Source organism: Cenococcum geophilum, assembly GCF_001692895.1.
Source record: "Cenococcum geophilum 1.58 unplaced genomic scaffold K441scaffold_21, whole genome shotgun sequence".
Taxonomy (NCBI): Eukaryota; Fungi; Ascomycota; class Dothideomycetes; order Gloniales; family Gloniaceae; genus Cenococcum; species Cenococcum geophilum.
In genome coordinates, this window is record NW_027137579.1 from 180,057 (window position 1) to 203,250 (window position 23,194).

General features: G+C 44.3%; 7 protein-coding genes across 7 annotated transcripts; 4 read left to right on the plus strand and 3 right to left on the minus strand.

The window, feature by feature from the left end:
• Window positions 1–199: 199 nt before the first annotated feature.
• K441DRAFT_659764 (ATP-dependent RNA helicase-like protein dbp7) lies at window positions 200–2,859 on the minus strand. The gene has a single exon (XM_067648589.1). It carries the CDS (start codon window positions 2,822–2,824, stop codon window positions 377–379), a length of 2,448 nt encoding a protein of 815 aa, XP_067503979.1. The 5' UTR covers window positions 2,825–2,859; the 3' UTR covers window positions 200–376.
• Window positions 2,860–3,693: 834 nt separating this feature from the next.
• Window positions 3,694–4,658, plus strand: K441DRAFT_636217 (uncharacterized protein). Its single transcript, XM_067646465.1, has 3 exons — window positions 3,694–3,811; window positions 3,881–3,977; window positions 4,036–4,658. The coding sequence occupies exons 1-3, from the start codon at window positions 3,723–3,725 to the stop codon at window positions 4,468–4,470; spliced, it is 621 nt and encodes a 206-aa protein (XP_067503980.1). The 5' UTR covers window positions 3,694–3,722; the 3' UTR covers window positions 4,471–4,658.
• Window positions 4,659–5,837: 1,179 nt separating this feature from the next.
• Window positions 5,838–6,797, plus strand: K441DRAFT_696351 (uncharacterized protein; the record flags this gene model as incomplete). The annotated part of the gene is made up of 1 exon (XM_067652876.1): window positions 5,838–6,797. One exon carries the CDS (start codon window positions 5,838–5,840, stop codon window positions 6,564–6,566), a length of 729 nt encoding a protein of 242 aa, XP_067503981.1. The 3' UTR covers window positions 6,567–6,797.
• A 2,351-nt stretch (window positions 6,798–9,148) lies between these two features.
• K441DRAFT_636220 (DNA damage-binding protein 1) lies at window positions 9,149–13,214 on the minus strand. The gene is made up of 5 exons (XM_067646466.1): window positions 13,074–13,214; window positions 12,375–13,015; window positions 10,438–12,320; window positions 9,935–10,381; window positions 9,149–9,851 (listed from the first exon to the last, which is right to left on the minus strand). The coding sequence occupies exons 1-5, from the start codon at window positions 13,166–13,168 to the stop codon at window positions 9,552–9,554; spliced, it is 3,366 nt and encodes a 1,121-aa protein (XP_067503982.1). The 5' UTR covers window positions 13,169–13,214; the 3' UTR covers window positions 9,149–9,551.
• Window positions 13,215–13,339: 125 nt separating this feature from the next.
• On the plus strand, window positions 13,340–14,649 carry K441DRAFT_696353 (uncharacterized protein; the record flags this gene model as incomplete). Its single annotated transcript, XM_067652877.1, has 4 exons — window positions 13,340–13,346; window positions 13,432–13,962; window positions 14,019–14,281; window positions 14,335–14,649. The coding sequence occupies 4 exons, from the start codon at window positions 13,340–13,342 to the stop codon at window positions 14,647–14,649; spliced, it is 1,116 nt and encodes a 371-aa protein (XP_067503983.1).
• A 606-nt stretch (window positions 14,650–15,255) lies between these two features.
• On the plus strand, window positions 15,256–16,549 carry K441DRAFT_687098 (3-hydroxyisobutyrate dehydrogenase; the record flags this gene model as incomplete). The annotated part of the gene is made up of 3 exons (XM_067652061.1): window positions 15,256–15,391; window positions 15,451–15,605; window positions 15,815–16,549. 3 exons carry the CDS (start codon window positions 15,256–15,258, stop codon window positions 16,547–16,549), a joined length of 1,026 nt encoding a protein of 341 aa, XP_067503984.1.
• Window positions 16,550–16,772: 223 nt separating this feature from the next.
• K441DRAFT_687099 (uncharacterized protein) lies at window positions 16,773–17,391 on the minus strand (the record flags this gene model as incomplete). The annotated part of the gene is made up of 2 exons (XM_067652062.1): window positions 16,773–17,227; window positions 17,334–17,391. The coding sequence occupies 2 exons, from the start codon at window positions 17,389–17,391 to the stop codon at window positions 16,773–16,775; spliced, it is 513 nt and encodes a 170-aa protein (XP_067503985.1).
• Window positions 17,392–23,194: the final 5,803 nt, after the last annotated feature.

Sequence of the window (23,194 nt, forward strand, 5' to 3'; positions counted from 1 at the left end):
TTTCATCTTGTTGATTATTGAAAACATCACCAATGATGCGTTGTCTCAGTCCAGAACAAGCTCTCTCCACTATGGGATTAGAATGTCCTCTATAACGCAGAGGCAAAATATAGGAGCTGGACCTATTTAATGCCAGTATGAGGGTAATGTCACAGGTTTGTCCAGCCTGACCGTAGTAACCCTATTTGGTAATGTTGCTAATTATACTAGCGATGGCAAACTGCCCTTCGCGGCCTCGAATACGCTCTGAGCCTTCGGAAAGCTGATTGTAGACATGTGTCCAATATCTATGTATTGTAGAAGACTATTGCAACAGCATGGGTATAAATTCATAATACAAATACCATTGAGATCTCTTCAGAATTCATGCAATACCTCAACCAAGGTTAAACTCATCGGCGACACCAACCCCTCTCATGAATTTCTCCCTTGCCCTAACAGCCTTCCTCATTTTCGCTGCTTCTTCCTCCGTTTCGCCAGAACGAGGAACACCCAAATCCATTTTTGTACTTCCACCCGCCTTCGTGGTTTGCCTGCCCTCTGTTCTCTTTGCCTTAGCAACTCCTTTCCCACCATCCCTTCCAGTTCCCGTCCTCAGTCCAGGCACCTTCATCCCACTAGGGCGTTCTCTCAACGCGAAGGCTTTCGCTAAATGTCCCAAATGCAACTCTTTAATATCAAAATACCTCCGCTCAGCTACAACATGCGTAGCGTATGCCCGAACATGACTCTGAAAGGCTCTCCTAGCGCTCTCCAGCCGAGCGGGGGAAGCAAGCGCCCAACGTTCAATAGCAAGCTGCAGCTCTGTCGCTTTCTCCGCATATCCAATCTTCTCCGCTTTGGCAATTTTTGGGCCCTGGTTTGGTTCGGATAACGTGAAGCCTTTTTTGAGGATTTCATTTGCATCTTGCCGTCCGATATGCAGCCGGGCTTCGCTTTCCTTCCTGTCTTCTTTGAGGATATCAACGTAGCCCTCTTCGCACCCTGGCATTAGGAAGATGCATGCCCGGCCGTCGCGGCCGGCTCGTGCTGTGCGGCCGATACGATGTAAATGGTCTTCGCGCGCAAAGGCGGGGTCGAATTCGATTACCAGATCCACGTTGGGAAGATCGAGACCACGAGAAGCAACATCAGTGGCCAGTAGGAGGGATGGTTCAGAGCTCTTAGTAAAGCGGGCGAGGGTCGAAGTGCGGAGGGCTTGCGGGAGGGAGCCGTGAAGACGATAAGTTGTGATGGAATGTGTTGGTGGTGACAGGAGAGGAGAAGGTGCGTGAGTTACGGCAAGCGTAGTGGGATTGGACTGGGTAACGGATTTGGTGGCCTTCTGTTTGCTCCCGGATTGCTTTGTCTGCTCCTCAGGCGTCTCCTTATCTTCGGCCAAGTCTGAGGTCGACTCGGTATCGAGCTGACTAGTAAGAACATCAAAGTGGAAGTCGACAGAGTCTGCGCAAGAGATGAAGACAATTGCTTTCATAACGGATCCTTTGCGTGCAAAAGCGCGTTTGAGGAATGCGACAAGAGAAACTAAGCGTAGCTTAGCTGGGACAGTGGCATACGACTGCTTCAGTTGTGCCGGGGCCGAGAATCCATTCTCCTTTGCGTCTTGAATGCCACCCACATCCTTGGTATCTGTTGGATCGGCGTGAATGTGTACGGCCTCCTTCAAGCTGATTTCTCCGAGACGTTGAACGTCCATCTTCATAGTTGCCGAGCATAGGATAGTTGTTCTTTTCGCTGGTAACCCTGGTATCCTGAACTTTGGATCCTTCGTAGCTCTCATCCGGAGATTTAGATTCCCAACAATCTTCTGGATTTCTTGTTCGAAGCCAAGCTCCATCAACCGATCACCCTCATCAAGCACCAGCCAACGCACATTGCTAACATTCAACCGCTCTGTGTGTTCAAGATGATCTGCTAATCGGCCCGGCGTTGCTACCAGGATATTGATACCCTTCCGTAGGCGTGCTTTTTCGGATTTTTTCTTCTCCCCACCAATAACAGTCCCAGCCACAATCCAGTGGGCGCAGCGGAGCAGGCTCTCCAGCACCAAAGCAATCTGTTTGCTTAGTTCTCGAGTTGGAGCAAGGATAATTGCAAAGAGCCCAGAGTCTCTGTGCACGGCATCAAGACCATCTTCGACATTTTGTTTCTTTAGGGTTTCCGATAGCTCTATAATCCTCTGCACGATTGGTAACAGATATGCCAGCGTTTTCCCTGACCCAGTTTCTGCCTGTATGAAAGCATCCGAATCCTCCTTAATCAACTTTGTTATGGCAACTTTCTGAATTATCGTAGGTGCCTTCAGGTCCATCTTATGCAGTAGGTGGCTTGCTAAAGTTGTAGAAAGGCCAAGGGAAGTGAAAGTATCGAGCTTGCTGGTCAGAGGTGCATTCGAGGGTTCGACGGGCGGCTCATCTTGAGCATCATTTTGAGGTATTGATATAGTGGTCGAAGTAGGGTTATAAGTGAATAGAGAAGATATAATTTGTTTCTGGTGACCTTTCTGGGTTTCGTGTCCACCTGTGCCAGTCTTTGCTATGTTGGACACTGTATGATTATTCGATGCAGGCTTGAACTCTCCATTAATTCGAGGCTTCTTTGTGGTTCTTGGGCCAATGTACCCTTTCGACCCCTCAGAATCTGGACTCCTATGCTGTCTTCCATTTTGTGTGGGTTTCAAACTTCCTGCCACCTTTTTCTGCCAGTGCAATGCTGCTTTCTTCGCTGTTAGTCTATCCTTCCAACGCCCACCCTTAAATGAGGGCTTAGCAGTAGTGATTCCATCTCCAACAGAGAAATTGAGTAGCATGCCGTCGTCTGCCATGGTGAAAAGGTCGGCCTACCCAGGCCTTGCGGACGATGCTAGCCAGTGATAATGGATTTTGAAAAGTCGACCCCACGAAATTATTTTGCTGGATGTGGTCCGAGCTTTCCCAAAATCGCGCCAAGATTTTGCAGGTACGCTAAATCTCGCCAGCCCTTCTTTCCTAAATATTTCCACATAAATCAAACGAAGGCTCGCCTTTCTGTGAACTTGCGCCTCACAACGTGCGCAATCTACCAATTCTCAAATCTTTGCACACACTAGCATCCTGAGCTCGAGCATCGTCAAGAAATTGAAGATACCTAGGCGATAAGACAGGCTACAAGCCCCTTCAAGCTTACCCCAATCCTATGCAACGTTTGGTGTCCTACTGTAGGTGGTCCGTGGGGAACACCAGAATCAGAGCTGGCAGAAGCTTCGCAGAATTCTGTTCAGTAGGAAGGGCGATTGCTAGAACGCCTATCCCAAACGAATCTCTACCAAGGATTGAGTATAGATATTAAAATATATATATGTTGAGCTTTATATTCCTTATCACGGCTCAAAGATCCTAGCGATCTAATGGCTGGAGCTTATCGATAAGAATAGGACACGAATCAACGTTGCAAGGGATACCTAAGCCTGTGTTGCTTGATATGAAAAGTACATAATTTAAAAATATTATGAATTGACTGCCTATAACCCTTTGAAAGGATTTCGCTCTATTTGAAAGTTGCTGCGTACCTTTCAGTGAATTAGAGAGGTCTGAATGAGCACGGAGCCTCAGCCCAAGTTATCGCTGCCGATAGCGCCTTCCTAAAAGGGGAAGCTTGGCCCGGTGAAAGGAACCTCACTTCCCCTTACTGCTCAGCATGCCCCTCCGAGACATTGCGGAGGCCTCTAAGAATCCGGACTCATCATGGAGGCTGCAAGAGCAAAACCTGCGTGGCTAGTTCTTGCAATAGCTAGCGGGGCCTGCGCAGCTTTCAACGGTGTATTTGCGAAGCTGTACGTTCATCAGATAAAATTCCTAAAGATTCCCTCTGCGAATGCTAATACGATAACTATATTGTTTAGGACCACTACAGAGCTCACTACATCATGGGCAAGCGCAATATCAAGGGGCCTAGACCTCAGTCCTTCTAATAAGATTGTCGAGTTCTTTATCCGTGGTGTATGCAATCCGCAATCTGGTATAACAGCAATGGAATGTGCTTTCTAACGTTCCACAGCTTTTTTTCGCCCTCAACCTCCTTTTTAACGCTATTATGTGGGGCCTCTTTACTCGCGCCTTGACACTCGCTACATCGACAGTCCGCGTGAGCATCATAAATACTTCGGCAAATTTCATGATTACCGCATTTCTCGGTGCTTTGATATTTTCGGAGTCCTTGCCAGGGCTGTGGTGGCTGGGTGCTGCGCTACTTGTAGCTGGGAGTGTTATTATTGGTAGAAGAGAAGAAGGAAATAAAGTTGGGAGTACAAGTACTGCGGGCAATGAACCGCTACTGGCCACTGGGGATGGTGATGTTTTCTCTGGAGAAAGGTTTAGCGATGAAGAACTAGATAAGAGCGGTGCTGGTAATGAGAGTGAAGGAGGAGAGACTCTGGAGCTAGCTAGCGTAAAAAATGCAGATGACGATGATGAAGATGGCGTGCTCAAATAGGAGGAAATAGCAAGTAATTGGCTTTAGGTAGAGGAGCAATTGGATAGACATTGAGGTAACCCAGGTCCAAGCTTACTTGCAAAAGGCGATTCAAATCCCCAAAATCGAATTTACCGCGGTATTTAACCTTTTACGATTAGGACGATCGACCAAGTGCATAACTCCTATGCGACTGACCTTGAATAAGCACGCTTCAATTAGTGCAGCAATACTTCATGCATCGAACAAAGCCTTCTAATATGTGTCTTGTTCGATATGTGTAGAGGATTCTTGGATTATACTTCGTCATACAGTCCATGATAATCCCATTGCAGTGTGGCGTTCACAGGCCGGCTTATGATTCTGAACAAGGCCGTCAGTAAGTAGAACATGCTGAGCCATTGCTACTCCCAGGTGGTATACAAAAAATAAGGTTCATGCATAGTATAGCCTTTTACCTTGCATTTCGTGTGCTCCATTATATGTAAGTTTCCCACGAATGCGGTCTGCAAATATTTCCGATCTTCGATATTAATGTCTAATCTGAACAGGAGGACTAGAAGTTCTTTGCAGTTTCAATCTTAACGACTAAATTTTTATAATATGGTAGGTGATATTTGCATTGGGTCGGGGAGCACGTGATTCGTACTAGAAGTCTGCACGGTCCCACCTCGTGCACGGCACCAAAATTATGCAAAATACGTCTTTCTAAAATGCTTATATCTTAATAACCATAATAGCTATTCATATAAAATAAAAATATAGTTTATCAAATAGTAAAAAAAGCTTTTTATAAAATAAAATATTTAAAATTAGACCTTACACAATACTTTTTATTTTTTAACCTGTAGAAAAGTGATTTTCTTTCATATTATACTATAAATTATATTATTTTTATATTTTTATTTCATAAAAAGCTTTTATTACTATTTTATAAGCCATATTTACAATTTTATATAAATAGCTATCATGGTTATTAAGATATAAGTATTTTAAAAAGACGTATTTTGGTGCTGTGCACGAGGTGGGACCGTGCACAAGGTGGGACAGACTTCTATCCCTGAACCCGCCAAAATTCAATACAATCAAACCGTCGTGATTGGGAGTATGAAGCCGTTAGTATTTGCTAAATAGTTTTTAGCAACTCGATTTGGTTGAACATTATATTAAGTCGGCTGAATAAGGTCTACATCATTAGAAGTACTATTAGAAGGCATAGTTGATGGTATTGTATTAATTAAATCTACATAGGCTAGTCAGCGGGTTAAGGGATAATTCTACCTGCAGGCTTTATTAATTCGAGGGGTTCTTCATGCGCTTAAGGTTTAAACCATTCCGATGTGGAATCGACTTGCGGCGATCATGAAACCTCACCCCATCCTTTCACCATGTCAGACAATCATGATGAGAATGCTACGCCGATGTGTTTCCTCGATCTCCCTCGCGAACTCCGGGATATGATTTACGAATGCTCTTTAGTAAACACCAAAGCGATCGACTTGACGAGCTGGAATGATGATTATGAGCCACGAGTACGATTTTCGTATCGCAAAAGCGGGCGAAATAAAGCAAGGACAGCAAACCCTCGCACTAGCCTTGGCACTAATATCCTGCGCACTTGCCATCAAGTTTATAATGAAGGAATTGAAATTCTCTATGGGAAGAACTCTTTTCGAATTTTACACAATAGCGAGGAACCTGGCTTGTTCAGTTCCTATGAGTCTCCGCATCCTTCTTTTAGACATTTCCACATATTAACAGTCCTTCTCCGTGGAGACTTTTCCTCCATCATCTTCCACTCTCCCTGGAGCTTCATAAAACACTTGACGAATCTCAAAATGCTTAAGATCGTCATCGCATTCACCATGTGCATCACCTCTGATGAGGAACAAGTCTACCTACCGTTTATTAAAGACTATATCCGCCATATCGTTGAGGAAGCCCCCGCGCAGTGCGAGCTGAAATGGACGTGGGCAAATCTTGACGAAGACGAGAGGAATTGGGTTAATGCTGAGCTTGCTGGTCCAATGCGCAGCCAAGCTAACAGAGGTCCTGCCGTAGAGGACTTTAACGATGAGAGGCTAGGAGAGCTTGCCGCCAAGTGCACAATTCGCTAATGTCCGGGCTCATCGTCTAGCTGAGAACACGGATGGGAATTTTTTGACGATTTTGGCGATTTTCTTTTGGTACTTATCCATTCACGTTGGTAAACGGAGGGTTCACAACTACCTATGTCTTCTTTATGACAAGCATTCGAAGTTCACGATTCAAAACTTTGGACAATCACGGCTCAAGAGTGGCACAGGAAATGCTTTGTGTGCTTATCTCATAAATCCAGAAGATTCAAGTGACACAAAGATGCACAGACGCTAAAAAACTCCTGCAAACTCCTAAGCCAATTAGAATAGCGCACTAACTTTAGTTCCCTGTACACCCCCTATTACCTATAAATCTTCTAAAAGCTTGTAGGCGTCGCTTTAGTAGTAACAAAATATTTTAAATCGCGTATTTTAACTTTAAATAGCTCTATAGAGGCCCTACTAATAGTTATTAACGCTTTACTTAATATATTTTAATCTTTAAGTAATTGTCTTTAATTCTATATATATAAAAGCTAATTATAATATAGTTAAAGGTATAAGATATAGCGCATAAACCCTTAAACGCGTTTTTAAAAAAAATCTATATACTACCTATCCCTTGACACGGCAATTTGGGTCCTTATGTTATCGATAAGAATCAACCAATCGGAAAAGCTGGGTTAATATAAATATCCAATTGAATCCAGTCGTCAATACAAGCGAACTTGGCAAAGGACCCTGCCGTGTCAAGGGGTATTACTACTATATTACGCCTATTCTAATTACTTATTAAGTCCTATAACCTCCTATAAATTCCTATAAATTCCTATAAACCCCTAGGCTAATTAGATTACCTGTGTGTATATAGAACCTAAGATACGTCAGGAAAACGGGAGAGTGGTAGGGGCTAGCCAGGGGCTAGCCCGGGGCTGGCCCGGGGTCATTTTAGCTGGATCCGCTGATCTGCTCATGTACACTTCTTTACGCTAGCCCAGGGCCACTTTAGCTACTTTAGCTACTTTAGCCACTTTGTATCTAATAGTTATAATATTTATAATATTTCCTATAACTGCAATATTTATAATATTTCTTATAGCCATAATATTTATAAAATTAAATTTTTTAAAATTAAATTAATAGCAGTTAAAGGGGGGAGCCTTTCGCAGAGGCTCTAAATCGTTAATTGGCTAGTCTAAATAATCCGCTACCCGTATGCTGATTTCCTAACTAGGTCTAATGCCTATTTACCTGCCTGTCTACCTGCCTGCGTATCTGCGTACCTGTCTACCTGCCTACGTACCTACCTGCGTACCTGCCTGCGTACCTGCCTGCGTACCTGCGTACCTACCTACGTACCTGCCTACGTACCTACGTACCTACCTGCGTACCTACCTGCGTACCTGCCTGCGTACCTGCGTACCTACCTACGTACCTGCCTACGTACCTACGTACCTACCTGCGTACCTACCTGCGTACCTGCCTGCGTACCTGCGTACCTACCTACGTACCTGCCTACGTACCTACGTACCTACCTGCGTACCTACCTGCGTACCTGCCTACGTACCTGCGTACCTACGTACCTGCCTGCGTACCTACATACCTGCCTGCGTACCTGCGTACCTGCGTACCTGCGTACCTACCTACCTACCTGCCTGCCTGCCTGCCTGTGTCTGTTATAGGAGCTCTACGTCTTTTTAGGGAGACTACCGCTCAGGCTTCGAGCGATTAATTGAGGAGCAGGGGGGAACCTCACGTAGAGGCTCCAAATAGTCGATTACGGTATTCCCGATAATCTGCCGGTCGTGTACCGATTTCCTAACTAGGCCTAGGGCCTGCCTGTGTTAGTGTCTAATTCAATTTAGGGGAGGAGTTGGTTCAAACAGTGGTCATCTAGGGTGCCTCCCTAGGAGGCCTTGATCCGATTTGATTCGGTAACAGGCTGTATCGAGGCTCTGGTTCGATTCGATCGATCGATCGATTGAATTGTTCGTGGTGTTCGCTGGCTGGTCGTTGTCGTCTGGTTCTGGCGACGGTCGTCTGGTTCTGGCGACGGTCGTCTGGTTCTGGTCACAGTCTGCTAGCTATCGTTTTGGTGCCTCCCTAGGTAGGGAGGATGTAAGAAAGGGTAAAAAAATAAGGTGGCATTTAGGTGTACAAGGGGTATGTAAAGACACGTGTCGAGGCTATCGGGAATATAGCGGGGACCCGATGGTACTTAGGATAATTTAAATAATTAGGAAAATTAAAGTCCTACCAGAGCCTGCTTAGAGCCTGTTTAAAGCCTACCAGGAGGCCTTTAGGATTTTAATACCCTAATAGCAATAAATATAATAATAGTAACAATATTTATTTTATAGCTATAAGCTAGCGTATAGCTCTAGGGGGTCAGCTAATATGGCTAAAAGCTAGCGTATAGCTCTGGGGGGTTAGCTAATATGGCAGAAAGCTGGCGTATAGCTCTGGGGGGTCAGCTAATATGGCGGAAAGCTGGCCCCGGGCCCCAAAATCACTTTTAGCGAAACCAAATTTCGTGCGCCACCTCCCGTTTTCCTGACGTACGTTACTCTTCTATATATACCTGTTGTCGGTTAAAATATAACTAATTTGTATTCTTTTTAACTCCTACTAACTTCTACTAACTTCTATAAACCTACGAACTCCTAGGCTAATTAGATACCGCCTAACACTTCTATACTAATAGCAATTATAGGAAGAAATAGTATAAAGGCTAATAGAAAACGGGGATAAATGGGGTAGAAGTTTATCTACGCCTAATAGGTAGTATTATACCCGAGTATAGAAAAGTGTAGCTGATCATGGTTTATGACATATGACCATCCTTTTCTGAAGCGACTGTATAGCCCTTGAAGGCAGGAGCCACACTAAAAACACCACGCCTGGAATGCATCGACATTATATTTCCATCTTAAACGTGGATGCTCCGGCAAAATCCTTAGATTACCACTCAATAACAAATGCTGAAATCCACCATTTTGCCCACAACCCCATCGCCCCTTATACTCAATGCAACCTTCTTAGCGCTTCCACCATGCTCCTTACCTCCTCTACATCAACACCCAAGCCCTCTACCACCTTCTCCTGCACCTCTGCAGTGCAGTCTAAGAACCGCTCAATGAGATCCCCATCTACAAATCTATTCGGCTCATCCGACTCCCGCACTTGGTTTTTGAACGCGCGATACTTGTTGAACGGCACATCCCCGGGACTCTTGACGAGTTCGGCCAAGTTCGATTGGAGGGTAATGAGGAGATTTTGTTTTGATGGCGTGATGAGCGCGAAGAGGTAGAGAGATCCTTCAACCTATTGCGCGATGTATCAGTCACAATTCCTCACGTAGTGTATATGCTGGGGTCCGGCCGGCGAAAACAGTGTAGGAAACTCACAGTTGCAATGAAAGCCCTAGGAATAACAGCCGCATCCGGAGCCGTAAGGACTTCAATTCTCCGAATACGATTCGCCATTTCACCAAGCAACATCTCGCTACTTATCTGCAACCTCCGTTTGTCATCGTCGGTGACGCCATTCGTATCACGGTAGAGCACCATCAGATTCCCTTCAGCGTCGCTCTCTAGGTACGTGTTCTCCGCAACCTCAGCAACAGCGGTGCCCCAAGTTGTCTGGAAATGTCGAGCAATTTCGGTAAGTGTGTCTGGTAGACCAGCCCCACCGCGCTTATACTGTACTACGGATACACTCTTCATAAGATCGGCGACAACAATGGTGTCGCCGTTGACAGTGACGTCGATAGGCGCTGTGGATGTGCGGAAGCTGACACACTTGGTGAGGCTTGGAGGGCTGGGAGTTGAGTATTCGAAGGAATATATGACGACCTAATGTGATTGTTACATGTGTGTTTAATTTTGGTAATTAAGAATGCTGAACTTACGGTCTTAATGAGCGCAGCTACAATTTTCCCCTCTACCATAGCAAGACACCTACATCCGCCTTTGAGGGAGAGTTCCGTAACCAGCTTTAGCATCCTATCTTCAGTTACTTCTAGGATTATTATGCGCCCCCGTTCAGCTGCCGCCGGCTCGTCTTCGAGATATGCAGTCCCCACAACGAATCGTTCAGCAAGAGAACCAGTGCCGTCATCTAGCTCGCAGCGCATAACGCTCTCAACTAGTTCATCTTCATTCAGAGGATACGTATCGAGTTCCTTGAACAGGATTTCATCAGCGAGTTTGAAGTGGCTTTGCATGATCTCAACTCCGCCCTTTAATATCCGCTTGATAGTACCCATACCGAAAGCCTTTAGACTTGGCGAGTAGGCTATCCGCCGTACAGTTTCATTGACCAGCAATGTCTGTACATGTGTTGTCCTCTCTGCATCCACTAATGCAATTCTGAGATCTTCTGATGTTGCGATTGCAATAGCGCCGGGATAAGACTCAGAGTCAAATGAGCAGACGGATGTTGCTTTCTCCGCGGTGACCGCAGAGTAAATAATCCGGCCTTCCGAACCGTATATTAGACTGGGATGCTCACAAGTAGCTAACACATTGAAGAGACCGTCTCCTCTTGGTAGAGCGCGAAAAGTCGCTTGCTGTGTTCCAAGAACAATGCTTTTCTTTCCCGAGAGTTCGTGTGTTTGTGGATCCATTGCAAAGGTAACGACGTTTCCATCAGCCATTGCGATAAACAAGGTCGGTGGCTTGTTTTCGAAAATTTTCGTGAGAAGCAGTGATCTGGGAACAGAACCGTCCGCAACAGTGACTGTGTTTATACTTTTAAGTGTCATCAGATCAAGCACTGAAACCGCAGAGTTCTGCCAAAATCCGACAAAGCAAATCGTCTCAGGAGCTGGTGGAAGGGCAATACAAGCGACCTGGCTCTCTACACCATATACTTTCCCGGTGACCATTTTGATGCCATCATTAATATCCAATACAACCAAACCGACACCACCAAGGGAAATGAAAATATTGCTGTCGTTCGCGGAGGCCGCGGTAATAGCTTGATTATTCGATGGTGTCCATTCAGAACTAACCATGCCACTGTCTAAGTCTGTCACTTGGACACGAGAACTAGTGACCTGTAACAGTCGCGCTTGAGGTATATTGGCGGCCAGCAGTGTGTTCTCGGATAAGATCATTCCCTTAAACTCCTCCACCTCTTCAACCTCTCCATCTGAGTCAAAACGGAAAACGCGGGACTCGTTCACGAAGGTTACTAGCAGCGTATCCACATATTCAGAGGAAGGGTTAGACTTGAGACTGAACAGATTCGAGATGTGTTCCATTTCACCTAGTACTCCAAGATCTTCCAGGCCCACGCCACTCCGGACACTTCGCAGACTGCCGTCTTGATAAGCTCCGCTGCCCGTTACGATACGAGCTTGGCCAGATGAATATTCGTTACTCTGGCCTTCGCCTGATCTATTGCCCATGTCCATTATGGTAAAGTCGAGAATAGGAGCTATATTAGCAAAGGTTTGAATAATCTCCATAGACTTCTCGGTGATTCTGATGACCTGCGAATCTCCTTGATGAGATCCGACAAATATTTGCCCCGCATCTAGATATATGAGCACTGAGGCTCGAGATGTTTGTCCAATTATGTCCAGCTTCCAGTCTTGAACGGTGCTGCCATCCATGACCAACATTAATAAGTATAGCCTGCCGTAATCATCAGCCAAAACAAATCGTTGGCTGTCCACACGTTCCCAGGCGACAAAAATGGTAGCTTCCTCGAGCGGCTGCATATGCACCTCATTAGTTGAATCGTCGTAATATGTAATCGACGTTTCTCCCAGTATTAGTAGACCATCTATTGCTCATTAGAAATCGTAGAATATAACTGTAGTCTTGAAACTTATCTTACATGCAGGCTCTGAGATTGGGATTAGGTGACTCGCTCCAAGCTCCAGCTCTTCTCGCAACCCTTCCACATCTTCGAGCTCAACAGCATCTCCGCTTCCCACTCCGGCTGAAAATGCAAGCTGCCGTAATTTTAATCGAATTTTAGAATGCAAGTCCTCATACAGGAGGGCGAGCTTCGGCTTCTCTATCTGGGTTGACCTTGGATGTAGAAAGGCTGACGACCGAACGAACATTTCCGTTATCCTTGTTGGCACTGGCTCTCCCACATTCCCAATTTCCATATCCTGTTTTTTCTTCTTGCCTTTCTGTATGAGGGGTACAACAGTTATGATTCCTTCATACAGCTCGAGAGTCATAAATCTTCCAGTCGGATCGATAAGGCATCTCTCTCCAGTCTGAGATTCTCGGGCAGCCTTATCGGCCACACTTTCGAACTTCTTCTCTGTCCGTAATTGCCTGCTCTCTGGGTCCCAAGATAATGTAAAGTAGACGAATCTATCTGTCCCTACGAAGAGGTGGTCTGTGGTTGACGCAGCTGGGCGGAGCTTCTGGAGCATCGTAACTTTGCCATAGATGGCTTTTGAATGCTGAAGAGATAAACCATCGGAATTTTGGGAGTAGAATTCCAGGCGGTTGGCTTTCCTGAGTAAAATATCCGTATTAGCATACTGAAGCCGTCTAGCCTTCTATCACTGCTTACGCAACTACAAGGCAATCTTCCTCCGCAATCAGGAAGTTCAACTTGAGCGCATGGCGCACGCTGCTTGGCCGGTGGATGGGAGCTAGATATGCCATGATTATAGGAGCCTTCTACAGCTCTACACTGAGGGTTATCTTCGGAGGTATTCATGTCATTAAAGCCGAGAGCTTGGAACGCGAATTTCAGACGTGACTTGGACGTGGTATGGTGGGGCAGCCTTGAACTTTTTTTTTTGAGAATATCAACTTCATCAACACACAACCACCATGGCTCGTAAGAACATACTATCTTGCCCTGAATCTCAGGGCTTAAAATTCATGAAATTCCCAAGAATGCTAACTTTTTTGTTTTGCGACAGCCGCAGCAGTAGATACGGAAGACGACGACCCAGTCGTTGCGGAATACGATGTCTTCATCACCTCTGAGCTCATGGAGCAGACTTACCTCTTACAATATCTAAACCGTTCCAAAGACCAGCCATACAACTATAGGAATAGGATGCAACCCATGGAAATGCGCATTAAACCCAAAGTTGGCTTCATCGAAGTCGACGTACCCATGAATGTACATCTTAACTACAACAAACATAAAGGCGTTAGATGGGGTGAAGCCCTTCGAAAGGCAAAGGAGGATGGCCAGAATTCTTTTGGTGTTGCTTCTGGGTTCGAGCGTGTACCTATACAGAGAGGTGTGGGAAGTCGGCCTGGTGGACGTCCCAGTCCTACGAATCCAGGAGGCGAAGATACGGAAGATGATATTGACGATCTCCTACGCAGATTTGATGATGCAAACGATAAAGGTCATGTTATGAATAAACAGACACTAGGAGGGCAGGTTCTCAAGGAGGAGCCTGGCAAACCTAGGTACATGCTTGGGACATTTCGTGGCAGTGTGACTCCCTATCCTGCCTCGCACCTTTTCGCTTCCGCTAAATCCAAGAAACAGATGAGTTACATCTCACCAAGCTCAATGGAATCGTTCAGATGCGTCCGCAATTCCACCATCTTGATGCGCTTGCACACCAGGACAACGCAGCACGTCGCCGCGAGCGAGAAGCGGCCGAACCTCCTCGCACAACCGAACCTCGCGCTGTTCAGCTACAGATAAAGTCTGCTGATGGTGAAAATGTGGATATGACCTCTACAAAGAACTTCCTCCGTATAGCCCAAGAAGAACCGTGGACCAAATTAAGATATCATGATGAAGATGTGAGTACTGTTTTCGTCCTTGAATTTCTAAAAGGCCGCACTAAGATTCTTAGTCACCTGAAGCATATGCCACTTATCGTGAGAAACTTTTCGTGCAAAATACTGCGGCAGCACCTAAACTACATTCATCTATGACCAACGAACAGTATCTCGATGCTATCAGTGCTCCTCGAATAGACCCCAGCGACAAAAACAGTAAAAAGAAACCGTTAACCAGGAGACAAATGCATGCTGTTGATGAATCCGAGGATTCGGATGACCAAGCTGAAGACCCCCATTTGACTGAGGAAACTCCGGGAGAAGCTCCGGTAGAAGCTCGTATGGGTGTCGACGACGGAGGGAGTGATACGGCCCATGAAGGGCCATAATAAGTGGAGAAGGGAAATGAAGGAAATTTAGAATACCTGATGTTCCAGTAGATAAGCTTCCAGCACGTGTCTTATGCATAGCGGCAGCGTTTAAAAAAGGGTTCTCAAATTTCTTGTACAATAGAAACTTCTTCGATTGTAGAACAATATGCTGCGGCACTACATCCCTTCTATTTTTCATGCATACCATAGTTACATTAAACTAGATTTTCAGTCACTCCAACTACATGTTTCACCAGTAGAGGTCACGTGGAAGGGGGAAAACTAATTCCGGTGGCACAAATTTTCGTCTTGCTTTTTCTCAGGGGACAACAGTTAATTTCAAGCTCAACACCGAAACCACCAAGCTGCATCTGGGAAATCCTTAGCAGATCAACCTTCAATTACTCACACTACAGTTTTCATCGGCCATGGCGTTAGCCTTGGCTTTAAGGGTCCTCTTCCCGCGAAAAACTGCTCCAGCGGCCTCCGACAGGTGACTGCTGCCACGACCTCGGTTCAGGATGAACCAAATTGCGGAGACCCTGGAGACATTCCGGCCACATGACTTGATCCTCTTGGCCATCAACATAAATCCACAACTCACATTCGAAAGAACCAGAAGAGATGCGAGCAGCGACAGCGATAGCTTCACCTTTGAGGCGGCTCGCTACTCTTACAGCCAGGCAAACTTGTAGACGATGTTTCTCCAGCTCACAGAGTGTACAAGCAGTATGGGGATTCATAGGTCTCGGCCGCATGGGTGCGTATTATATCCGGAGTTCACATGACGACAATTAGTTATACTCACACTGACTCCAGGGTATCCAATGGCAAAGAATCTCCGTGCAAAATTACCCATTGACGATACTCTTATTATCCAAGACGTCAATCTTGAGGCGACGAAGAAGTTCCTCCAAGAGAACCCTGAGGGCGTGGGAATCGCAGATAGTGCGCGAGAAGTTGGTGAAAAGGCTGTATGTCTCCAATCTTACTCATTCTTCCTGCCCGTCCTTTCATGATGAGTATGTTCTATCAATGATCTAAGTTGGGAGTTACTTTCTGTAACTCTTCCTCTGATTTCACTATTTTATTTTAGCCAATCCTCTGAATTCTTGCAAGCTATACCGGTTATCAAAATGTCCGCCATATTTGATGCCGGGACCTCGCTGATTCGGTTGCTTAGGAAGCTGTCATCACCGTGCTGCCAGAACCGCATCATGTTCAGGGAGTGTACAGGTCTATGCTTCAACCACCATCTCTTTTGAAAGATGGTACCGCTAAAGAAAGGCTTTTCATCGACTGCTCGACCATTGACCCAACGACGTCTCGGGAAGTTGCCAATGCCGTCCACTCATCTGGCCAAGGAAAGTTCGTCGACGCTCCGATGTCGGGGGGTGTTGTCGGAGCCCAAGCAGGCACTCTGACTTTCATGATTGGCGCCGCTCCGGAACTCGTTGATCGAGTGACAGAGATCCTCTCGATGATGGGCCGTCGGGTTCTTCACCTTGGCGAACAAGGTGCCGGTCTCCATGGTAAACTCGCAAACAACTACCTCCTGGCTCTAAACAACATAGCCACCGCTGAGGCCATGAACATGGGCATCACCTGGGGCCTCGATCCTAAGGCTCTAGCAAACATTATCAACACCAGCACAGGCAAATGCTGGCCTAGCGAGGTTAACAATCCCGTTCCTGGGGTTATCGAAGGTTCTCCAGCAAGCAGAGGGTACGAAGGCGGCTTCGGCATCGCCCTCGCAAACAAAGATCTCAAGCTAGCACTAAAAGCCGCGAAAGAAGCCAACGTCAAGCTAAGTCTCGGAGAACCCGCGAAGCAGCTTTACGATGAGGTGGAAGCCGATCTCAAGTGCAAAGGCCGGGATTTCTCAGTTGTGTATAGATACCTTGGGGGCAAAGAATAAAGCCAGCCCAGTCGCGTACAAAACTAGCATAAAATAACTATTCAGATGCCATGTGCATTACAGAATTTGGAGTTGATGTTCCTATGCCTGAAGCCATCAGAAAAGCCCCCCACCGCGTCACGCCTTTGTCCCATACCCCATAATCTCACACTTGCCGCCAATAGCCTTGTCAATCAAGTAATTCCTTACAGTCCAGCTCTACTCTTTTATCATGCGTCTGTGTCTATGGCGACTGCACCTTATGATTACCGCTAATCACATCCGCATACGTCGGCGGAGCATCCTCCCTCGCCTCGCTCGGCCCCGCCGCTTGCTGCGGTGGCTGCTGCGATGGCTGCTGCGATGGCTGCTGCGAAGGGGGCGCCTGGCCCTGCGGCTTGGGCATCTGCGCAAAGCTGTTGACGGTGCCGCTCTGCTGGCCGGGGAACTGGCCGCCGGCGGGCTGGCTGCTCACGGTGCCGTAGCCGTGGTGAGGGCGACGCGGCGGCGCGGGGCCTTGCTGCACGTAGTAGTACGTGACGGTGGCGTTCTCGCGGTCGCCGACTGGCTCGTAGTCGTAGGGGTCCGGGTATTTCAGGATGATGTACCAGGCGTGTAGAAGGCCGGGGAGGAAGCCCAGAAAGCAGAGGGCGATGTTGATGAAGGAGTCAGCGCTACAGATGCCGCGTTTCACCCAGACTAGAGGATGGAATGTTAGCTTTGGCGGGTTGTGGGAGAAGGGATGAGGAGAGGGAGCTGGACGGTTAATGTTTCGTGGTGGGATGGAGGGGTTCTAGCTACGTACCACCGATAGGTGGGAAGAGGATGGAGAGGAGACAGAGGAAGCAGTCTGTGCCGCACATTATGAAGGTCGCTATAGATGAGCTCAATGTAGTGTTGGGTTGATTGAGAAGATGGCAAGAAGTGCGCAGAGCTGCCTTGGATACTTGGAAGTCGTCTTATCAAATGACGCGGAATACGGGGGACCGTGCGTGACTCGTGAGTTTAAGGCTTAGCAGACCTGAACAAAGTTGTTCTTCAGCCACCCCGGGCTTTTGTGTCATCGGATTCCTCCGCGGCGTCGGATGGAGGCAACTTTCAGAGCGTGGAATGAAGAGGTACTGTCACGCTTCTGAGATCCCTTGCCACGGACCCTGGATCCATACATCGTCCTGGATATAATTAGGGAAACGATAATCATACACCCCCAAATTGATACGCATACACTCCCTACCCAAACAAGCTTAGATCCTTCCACTTCAAGATAGAATATCACGTGTGTTGACTTATTTACACCTAAATCGCGAAAATCAAAGTGTATAACACCTTTAAGATCATGCTTAGTTGACTTGTAGGACTACGGAGTGCACTGCGAGGCGCTGTAAGAACTAGATTAGGTGCTGCTGCCTCTATTTAACGTCTGTAGACTGCCTCTACGGGCACGCCCGCGTCCGCGCCCACGCCCGCCCGCGGATAGTGCAGCCAGTATTTCGCTCGAATGCTGAGAGCTCCCGCTGAGTTATTAATGCGATTCATAGAGCCAGCCGTAGAGCCAGCCGGGCGACCGCGACAACATTCTACAATCGCAGGCTCTTGGATAAGAAGGTAAGGCAAATGCGAGGTGTTAATTCAGATGGGCGCGTGTTATTTTGGGCAACACACGTGATATTCTAACTTGAAGTGGAAGGATCTAAGCTTGTTTGGGTAGGGGTGTATGATTATCGTTTCCTATAATTATGTCACGAATTCGGAGCTTTCGCAGCAAATATTTCGGGAGCGATCAAAGTGAATATAACATAACCGAGCACCTTGTGCGCGCGACCTTAATAGGACTCTCGTTCGCATCCAATATCTCATTAATATCCTCATCTACTACTACCTTTCTATGTTTGGTTCGGGCCTTCTTTAATATTTAAAGCTTCCTAGCTTTAATCTTAAGCTGGCGCTCAGCCTCATGGGCCTCCTTAGCTTGCAGTTTTTAAAGCCGTAGAGCCGTTGCCTCTACCTCTCGCTATATCTTATATTATGCCCGCTACTACTTTCGCTGCTTAATTAAGCGCCTCTTCTCTTTCTTTTGGGCTTGCTGTTAAAGCTTCTCCTTAGCTTTAAGAGCTTATTCTTGGTGTTTAGCCTACTCTTACTTAGCTTAAAGCTCTTAAACTTGCCAAATCTTCTTAGGGCTGTAAAAGGTAGCCTTACTCTACTCTAGAGGAGTAAGCTGGGTAAATAAAGGCTTGCCCTAACGGCGCGTCTTCTTATTATATAGAGCTTCGGTAAGCCTATTAACGCAATATTATAATAGCTTGTTTTTAGTTATAAGATTTATAACGGTATTAGTTAAGAGCTAAAAGCGCTTATTACATATATTAGTAATTATATCTTAAAGGAGCTTCTAAACTTGCCGCTAATTATCTGCTATAAGTGTTACGGACCTTATATCGGCAGTAGTGCGACTACTGAGAATGGACATAAACGGGTTAGTTAAGATAGCACGGGAGGCGCTGGAACCAATTAAGCTATGGGATAAGGGGTAGCTGAGTCACATGGCTAGTCACGTTACAAGTTTAGAACGTAGGAACGTAGGAATATAGGAACGCGACGTACTAACGTACTAACGTACTAATGTACTTAATGTTACGGACGCTTTAAGTACGATATTACGACTACTTAGAGAAGAGTTGAAAGAAGCTAGTTAGTTAATATAGGCATAGTCTAGGATGGAACTGGTAGAACTATATAATGAAGAATAGTAAGCGAGTTATATAACGTGCTATGTGTAAAATAAGAGAAATGGGAGGAACTTACGTACCTTATATATAACACGTATATTACATATAAGAAGGATTTCTTAGGAGTTAGAATGTATATTTAAAGGACCACAGTCCCTACCTAGATAGTCCCTTCTTATAGTAATTTTTAGAATATAATTAGAGTTAATCTATTAGACAACCACTCTACTAGTTATTATTATATTATTAACTTTACTTATATTACCTATATACCTAGCCTATTAACAGAACCTACTATAGTTCTTACTATAAGGTTCCGTTATATAATTACTACCTAGTTATAGTATTAAGAAGTTAAATAATATGCCACTAAAAGCAGCTATAATAATGCTATTAACGGTAGTAATAACCTTAGGGTTAGGTAACGACACTAGTATAGCAGATATTAACTTATAACTAGTTACAGTCGGACAATTATAAGAAATAGTTAATCGATTAATAGATAATAATAGAATACTTAAAGATAGAATTAATAGAATAGGAGTAGCTAAGGTTAAGTTACCTTTAATTAAATAATTCTTAGGAGAGAGATTAAAGCTTAAAGGATTCCTTATATAAATGCACTTTAAGGTTATATAGGAGGGAGTAAAACTAGGAATATTTATAGATTAAGTAGCTTACGCAGAACTATTCTTAATAGAAAGAGTACTTAAGTAGTTTAAACCGTATCTTATGGAGATATAGGAGTATAGTATAACAACCGCTAATTAGAAGGTGCGGTTTATATTCTTAAGTTAGAGCGGGTTTATAAAATAACTTACGTAAATATTTAAAGACCTAAAGGTAATAACTATAGTAAAAAGAAAACTTTAGAACGTAGTATAATAAACTTTAGCAATTAAATATATAATATAGTTTTAGATATTAGCTATATGGGTTAAATAGAATAATAAGGCGCTTATAGCATAATATAAATAGGGACTTAAGGCTAAAGTCTAGGACGTAATTATTCTAATAAAAGATATAGATACCCTAAGGGAACTAATAGATTAAGCAATAAAGATTAATAATAGGATTTACTAAAGGGAATAGACTAAGAAAGGTTAAAATAGAGTTTTATAGTTATATAAGGCGCAGAGTACGTAATAACTAAAGCTAAGTTAAAAACTATAGTATAGCGTAGAGCTAATAGACCTAAGCGGTACTAAAGAAACTTATAAAAGATAGACTAAGAAACTATAAAAACCTAAAGGTTAAGGATTAAGTAATTATAGAACTAAGGAGTAAAGGCTAAATTAGGGATCTTATTAGTAGAAGATATTTAGGCAAACTTTATAGCGAAATTAGTAATTTAGAGATAAAGCTTATATAAATTATAAAAAATAAAATTACTTTGCTAGGGATTATAAAGATAGTTAGAGTTATTATATAATAAAAGGAACTAGACTAGTAGATAATATATATATATAAAGGGATAATAGTATACTATAAGGAATAAAAGAATGTTTAATTAATAGTTTTGCATTTTATTATAATAATATATACTAAATTTATAAAGACGCTAAGTATGGCGTAAGCTATTAGCTATAAGAGCTAGAGTTAAAAGGACTTAAAGGAACTAAAGAGTTAAATAAAGAATAAAATTAACTTTATAAGCTAGATTAGGATATTATAGTAATATACAAATAAGGCGTTCGCCCCTGAAAAGTACCAGCTTATGCACTTTACAAGGTAACGGCGCCACGCCACCGCAGACCTTGCGTCTACCGTGCGTATCGCCGGCTGCGAGACAGCCCCCTAGAAAACCAGCATGCGAGTCCTAGGGATCTGGGTAGACCCCAAGCCCCAATAGAAAGAACAGGTTAAAAAGGCCGCGAGTAAGGGCTTAGCAGCCTTTGAAGCGATGTTAAGGATCACCGCGTCTACATGGGGCCTATTAATGCGCCGCTCACGCCTCCTATATACAGCTACCGTCCGACTAGCGATACTGTATGGCGCCTAAGTGTGGGGAGTATGGGACGACGGCGGAACGCCAGCGAAAAGCTTGCTTAAACCACTATAGAAAGTCTAGAACTAGTGTCTCCGCAGGGTTATAGGGGCATACTAGTAAACACTAATAGCTATAATAGAGAAGGAAGCGGCTATTCCCCTAATCTAACTCTATATTAAAACAACAGCCCTCTAAAGAGCCGCTAAGACGGCCTCTAATAGAGTAGAAAAGGAATTAGTAGAGGCACTTAATGGTATCTAGAATATATTAGTAAAGCACCAGTAAAAAATAAAACGGCTACTAGTACTATTAGAAGCGCTTAGGGAACGCGTAAAGGACTATAAAAATGAGATATAAGGCTTCCTTACGCACTAGAAGGACTATATAGAGCGGGAAGCTATAATAAACCCCCATAAGTGTGGCTAGCGGAATACTGGCAGAGCGTAGGCGGAGCGCCGCTACTATATAGGAGGTCACCAGCACTAAAGGCAGGTAACTACCTTTATCGCGAAATAGGCAGATTTAGAATAGCGATGATAGTAGTAGGCAAAGGCTAAAGACCGTATAGAAACTACGTAAAAGACCCTATAGGGGAAACCTATAATCCTATTATACAAAGGCCTAATAAAAGTAGAGGCTATAGCACTATTTCTCCTTTGTATAGAGGTAATAGGGCTTAATATATGGCTTATATCCGTTGGTGTACTAGCGGTTCTCCTATGGTGCGAATATGGCTAGATAAGGCAGATAGTCCACTATATGCTGTTTTAGTGTCCACACTACTAAAGGGCGGACTTTATAGCAAAATGCGCCTCTAAACGCCTTTAGGATGTTTTAAATAATAAAGAAAGCGCCTAAGTAGCAGCAAAATGGCTAGTATAGTTAGGTGTTTTACTCTAGTTTTAGGTAGTAAAGGTAATAGATATAGAGGATATAAGTAAATACTAGCCCTTTTAAAGCCTAGAGGACTGGTAAAGAATAAGGGTAAAAGGATAAGGAAAGAAGGGGGTAGAGTAAGATTGTCCGCGAAGCGCGGCCAGTTGGCTTAATATGCAGACTTGAAGGTAGGTAGAAGGCGAGCCGTAGGCGCTCTAATGTCGGAACGCTGCTATCTCTCTAGCGCGGCCTAAGGTAGGGTTTTCTCTAAGTTAGAGTTTTTCCTCTAGAAGGTATTAGCCTGCGTGGACCTACTAGGGGGACTGGGACAGGCGGTAAATTGAATTTATTATTAATATACGAATAATAATTAGCTATAATAATAATAGAGTTAAAGTACTTATTAATTAATAGTAATAAGGAAAATAAAGGAACTAACTAGGGGTATCTAAACCTTAATAACGCGATTATAAAAGTAGAGACTAAAACCGCTATAAAGTAAGGTTTAGTAACGGGAATTATAACACTATTAAATATAATATTTATTGCTTTATAAGACGGTAGGAAAAGTATCTTATAGAGATTAAGTAAGCAAATAAATATTAGTGCTAATTTACTACTTAATAAAGGTAAAAGGCCAAAGGCTTAAGATTTTTAAGACGAGATAAGAGATGACTAAGATTTTTAAAATGAGATAAGGTATACCTAAAGACTTATAACAAATAAAAACTAATAGAGTAGGTTTGTAGCTGTGATGGTGCTAGGGCGCGTTACCTGCCAAATTCTACTATATTGCTGCCAAATTCTGCCAATCTGTTATTGGCTCACTTATCACTAGCGGCTTGGCGGCCCTTATAGGATATCTGTTTACTCTGCCTCCTATATATACCTCTTCTTCTTCTTCTTTTTAGCTTAGTATCTTTACTAGATAGCAATCTATAAGCTTTAGTTTAGAGGTAATTATACGAGCCGTTATATTATATTAAGCTCACCCTATACTGCCTGGAAAGGCCCTAATAATATTCCACCCTAAAAAAAACTTCGTCTGCAATAACGCGTTAACGCGCTATA